The sequence below is a fragment of the Antrostomus carolinensis genome, unplaced genomic scaffold (assembly GCF_000700745.2).
Source record: "Antrostomus carolinensis isolate BGI_N321 unplaced genomic scaffold, ASM70074v2 scaffold41941, whole genome shotgun sequence".
Taxonomy (NCBI): Eukaryota; Metazoa; Chordata; class Aves; order Caprimulgiformes; family Caprimulgidae; genus Antrostomus; species Antrostomus carolinensis.
Genome location: NW_010292977.1, coordinates 2,365 through 7,778, shown reverse-complemented (window position 1 = coordinate 7,778; position 5,414 = coordinate 2,365). Strand labels below are relative to the sequence as shown.

Sequence of the window (5,414 nt, the reverse complement as noted above, 5' to 3'; positions counted from 1 at the left end):
AACCAGTCTGGGATTCTGTGACTCTATGAAAAGAGAACACGGAGCAGCTCTCAACACCAGACAGGAGGAGCTGAGGAGCGAGTTCACATCCAACCCAACCTGCACACAACCCTGTCCCATCCCAAGGAGAACATCCTGCTGCAAGGACAGAGTCCATCCACCACCAACCAACCACCACCGTGATGCAATTAATTACCTTCAGGTGCTGTTAACAAGGAAGGAATTTCTTTATTTTTCAGACTTAAAACCATTATTATCAATAAATACTTTGTTTCTCAGCATGCCACACCCCACCACGGCCAGATGGTTTGATCTTTTTAGATGTTTCCACTCTTCTCCCAGAATCTGGGAACAGGAATCATTTAATTTCTAACAATCCAAACAGAACCTCCCCCCCACCAATTGGCAGCAGCACAGGAACAGTCCCACGTGCACTGAGATCTGCTCTGTCCTCGCTCTGCCACAAGCCTGGTGGCACTAGAGATAAGCCAGCCTGTTTTCCAGCTTAAGGAGATATTTTTTTCTAGCTTCCAGGTGCAATAAATTAAGGCATCAAAAAATCCAAGACTCTCCAAAGATCAAGCTGGTGTAGATAGGAAGTGGTTCCAGTTTTTTTTTTTTAAGAGAGATCTTCCTTCTACAACCAACTATTTGCAGGATTTTTAGGGAGGAAGCCCCAATTCCACATGTTTGTACGTTGTCAAAGGGGTTTTTCAGGGTGTGTTACGTGCTGTAAAAACAAACCAAGCTCACAGCTGGGTGAGACAACAGCCCAACCGTTTATGGACTGAGACAAAGTGACACCTTAAGACTTCAGATCAGACTTCTCCTCACACTATTAGCACTGGGCCAGTCTTCAGGGACCAGTAACATTAGTGGGAAGAGACAGGACAAGGCAAGGTCCAGGTTTGGGAGCTCAGAGCTCAGCTGAAAGCCTGAGGGAACAGCTCAGTTATTCCCTGGTCCTGCCAACACGTGATTAGAGTAAAATAATCATCCAACCTCCACCTTCTGTCAGTGCTGCCAGCACAATTCTGCTATCTGAACACGTCCCAAAGGGAAGTGTTGTGTCCTATTTTTAAGACTCTCTGTCATTCTTGTGCAAGTATGACTTCAATTTACCTCCCTTCACAATGATTCTATCTCCTTAATTAGCAAGAGTCAAAAATTCAAGCACAGCCCAATTAATTTGTACACTTAGGGTTTGGTTTGGTTTGGATGGGGTTTTTTTTCTGTACAACGTCAGTAAAATATATATAGGAGTAAGCTACTTTATTAAATAAACTCTGAAAACCATTTGCCCCCCTCTTCCCAGCTTAGCCAGTCTTCCCAGACAGGTTGGAGCTGGACAGACACATGAGGGTACAGACACACAGACGTTCAGCTGAGCCCTCCCACCACACACCAGCCCAGATGAACCCACCAGCTCACTCCTCCTGGCAGGGCACACGGTGACCGAGCCACCCCGATGTCACACCCCACGTGCAAGGGAACGTCAGGATTTCAAGTCTCACCATCTAGGTGACGATGTGAATTGACAAAAAAGAAGAAAAAAATAATAATAATAATAAAAAAAAAGCATTTGATAGCAGTTTGAAGGTTTCCTAAAGCAGGAGGAGTCTTCACCTGCTGAAGGAAAATGCCATGAACCACGTTTGCACAATAATCCAAGTGTGTAAGTGACTTTTGTTCCCATGGTAGATTACAAGATGCACAATCTGCTGTGCTTGTTCGCTTCCGGATGCAGCCTTTCCAGAGCCTGGCTTTAAGCTACACTCTTCATTCAAGCACAAGTCTTCATTAAATAAAATGAACAAAAAACAAAACAAATCAAAACAAAAGAAAATCAGCATTCAAGTCTTCACCACCCCACTCGAACTCGATTATAAAATTAAAAAATAAAAATAAATCAATGCAAACACGTCATTTACAAACAGACAGTAAACAAATATATCCCTGGATGAGACATGCAGCCGTTGAGGACACTGGTTTGGGAAAAAAAAAAAATCAAGGGATATTTGGAAAGGATCTCAGCACACAGAGGCCCGTGAGCTTTGTGAAAGCGCACGCACGACCGACGCCACGCTCGCTAAGGTGCTTCTCTAAGCGGTGGATTTGCTGCCGTGGATGGGAAGGGTGATGGACAGGCTGAGCCTGGCTGTGCTGCCACAAAAGACAAAGCTCAGGCAGCAGAGCTGACCTGAAACAATAAACTCATAGTGGTAGGAAGCAGGGGCTGGTGTAAGTCATGTTCTGCTGCTCATCGGAGCCCAGACCCCACTCCCAGGTGGGAAACCGACATGGACAGAGAGGAACACGGTGGAGATGTGGTCCCAGGTACTCACAGCTCAAGCAGATGAGGCAGAAGCTGCCTTCCCACTTTTACAGGAAATTAAGCTCTGGTTTTCTAAGCCCCTCCTGAAGGAGAATATTACTAGAAGTTTTGTGTGGTGTTGTTTCCTCTTAAAAAAAAAATATATATATATATAAAGAAAAAAAAAAGGTGCAAGTATTTGCCCAAATATGTGAGTGCAGGAAGGCAGGACAGAATATGGGAGAACTGTCACCACCTGCTCCCAAAGTACCAGGCCAGGCCAAGGGCTGATGAGCAGGATTAGGGACAGACAGGAACTCCCTTGACCACCAGGATGCTCCCCTGACCTTGCAGAAATCAGCCATTACGTTGGTTTTGGTGACAGATCAACATGTTTTGCTCAGGTAAAGCCATTTGCACGCTCAACCGCCTTTACCTGAGCAAGAAATGAACTTTGAGGTTTCACTGGGAACATTCAGCTGGTCTAATATACAATAATCATGACCTGAAAAGTGACCCTCTTCATCCAGTTTTCACCCAAAACCCCCCCCAAAAAAACCCCCTTGCATTCATCAAACAGCAGCGGGGGTTGCCCCCAGTACCAGTCCTGCCCTGGCTGCAGCGGATACCGTGCGTACTTTGCCCTGCTGTCTGTCCAGAGGATGGGTTCAGATCCGTGGTGATGGTTGAAGTATGTACAGGGATTTGCAGCAGTTATTTACAGTACTTCTGCAGACCTCAAGCCGATTTTCTCCTCTTCCACTCCTAGTCAATCTGGAGTGGGTTTCTTTAGTGAGAAAGGTCGTATATTGAAGTGTCGGCTCAGCTGGCTCACCTGGGGACAAGGTAAATGACAGGGCAGGGTTAGTGAGGCTCAAAGGGACAAGGAGGAAAGTGAGTAGAGCACCAGACTGGTTCTTTCTACAGTCAACAAAGCCCTGCCACCTTCCTGCACCTGCTTTCCCCACTATCACCCACCCTACACGCTCCCCATGGATGCAGCAGATCTGGGCCACAGCCTCTGCCCTGTGAGCCAGGCTGCCCTGCCCCAGAGCTGAGCCCTGTCCCTGCCAGCCTCACCCTGCAAGGTGCAGCTTTGCTCCCTTCCCAGGTAACAGCCTGGTCTATCCAGGAGCAGGTTCAGCTCCATTCCTGCCCTTCTCAGGGGCAGGAGTCAGAAATGCCTGTCCTGAGCCCAAGCATGTAGGATTTCCCCAAAATAAGAAAGATGTGGAGCTGTTGGAGCGGGGCCAGAGGAGGCCAGGAAGATGATCCGAGGGCTGGAGCCCCTCTCTGCTGGAGAAAGGCTGAGGGAGCTGGGCTTGTTGAGCTTGGAGAAGAGAAGGCTCCAGGGAGAGCTCATTGTGGCCTTCCAGTGCCTGAAGGGAGCTTAGAAACAGGAGGGAGAGGGACATTTGCCATGGGCAGAGAGTGATGGGATAAGGGGAAATGGTTTTAAACTGAGAGAGGGGAGATTTAGGTTGGGTATGAGGAGGAACTTTTTCACCCAGAGGGTGGTGAGCCAGTGTCCCAGGTTGTCCAGAGAAGCTGTGGCTGCTCCTCCCTGTCTTCATCTTCAACAGTCCTGAAAGTGCTGCTGGCAGCTCGGGGTGCTGTTTGCTGCTGCCACAGGTCTGGTTTCTGAGCAGTGGCCTTTGCATTACAGGATATTGAAGATATTATCATTCAATGTCCCAGTCACAAGAGCCTTAAAAAGCTCTTCAGCTCAGTAAAGGTTCTTTTATCCCAGAAGAGACGAGTGCACAGATGGGCCCTTGGAAAGCAGGAGGTGGGCAGGGGGAAAACAAGGGGAACACCAGCTCGGGGGAGCACTGAGAAGCTCATGGCAGGGGATGGTCAAGCCCTGGGCAGACAGGAGGGATTACACCATCCCGTCAGACTCCATCTCCAGCTCTGATTCCAAGACCAAATTTATTTAAGCTTCTTAGCTATTCAAATCCTTCTTGTATAGAAGCCTCATTACACTAATTGGAAAGACAAGATAACCTGGTTATTACTTCTTTGTTGTAATTACAGTTCAAGCTCAACTCGGGAGGCTGTGCATTAGAGCTGGGGTTCCCAGGGGACAGGGCTTCCCAAGGAAGGAGTACACATGTGGCAGCAGCCAGCTCCCCAGGGGACATCAGGTCCCTTGTCTTGTTCCTCAGCATCTTCTTGGGGCATTTCTAACAGGACTTGATCTCCTCTGAGTTTGTTTTCTCTCTTAATCAAGACTCAGGGAGTCAGGCAGAGCTGACACAGAGCACGGGGAGCAAATCAGTCCCTGGATTTCTAAAGAACTCTTAGAATCATGGAATGGTTTGGGTTGGAAAGGACCTTAAAGATCATCCAGGTCCAACCTACCTGCCATCAGCAGGGACACCTTCCACTAGACCAGGTTGCTAGACCAGGTTCTTCTTGCAGCAGAAGAGAAGGCACTGCAGCAGCAGTGTCACCACATTCCCTAGCAGGGACATTTCTCCTCCATCCTGGCTCTCTCCAGAGCAGGGCACGTCAGTGAGGTCACAGATCAAACTCAGCAACCAAGGTAACACTGACAGCAGTTTCACTTTTGATACTAAGACTCCCAAATTAAGCACTCCTGCCCGATGTGCAGAGTATCTGCTGCTCTGGGGATCTGCTGGAGCTGCCCTTCCCACTGCCCAAGGGTGTGGGTTACATCAAGCTGATCACTAAGCTGTGAGTGCAGCCAGGATGAGTTAAACACAGAATCCCAGAATGGCCTGGACTGGAAAAGCCCTTGAAGCTCATGGAGTCCAACCATGAACCCAACACTGACCAGTCCCCTATGACTAACCCATGTCCCTCAGCACTGTGTCTACACGACTCTTCAATCCCTCCAGGGATGGGGACTCCACCACTGCCCTCCACATGGCAGCAGAGATGTGAAAATTTGTTTCAATCTAATCTCTGGTACAACAGCCCCCATCACATTGTGTGAAGCTGCTTCAAACCCCAGTGACAGCCCACACGAGCCTCTCACCAGGAAGTCACCTCGAGTTTTGGACAGCAGGACAAGAGCTTGGTGCTCCCAGTTATTACACAGAATCCCAGACTGGTGGGGTTGCAAGGGACCTCA

At 48.5% G+C, this 5,414-nt stretch overlaps 1 protein-coding gene across 1 annotated transcript in view; it reads right to left on the bottom strand.

Moving 5' to 3' along the window:
* Positions 1-3,032: 3,032 nt before the first annotated feature.
* The window catches only part of LOC104532035 (ethanolaminephosphotransferase 1-like), a gene marked incomplete at its 5' end in the record, with an annotated part of 4,241 nt that continues 1,859 nt past the window's right edge, over positions 3,033-5,414 (bottom strand). The window contains one exon of the mRNA XM_010177117.2: positions 3,033-3,149. Coding sequence (XP_010175419.2) covers positions 3,033-3,149 — 117 coding nt within the window. The remainder of the gene's footprint in view (positions 3,150-5,414) is intronic.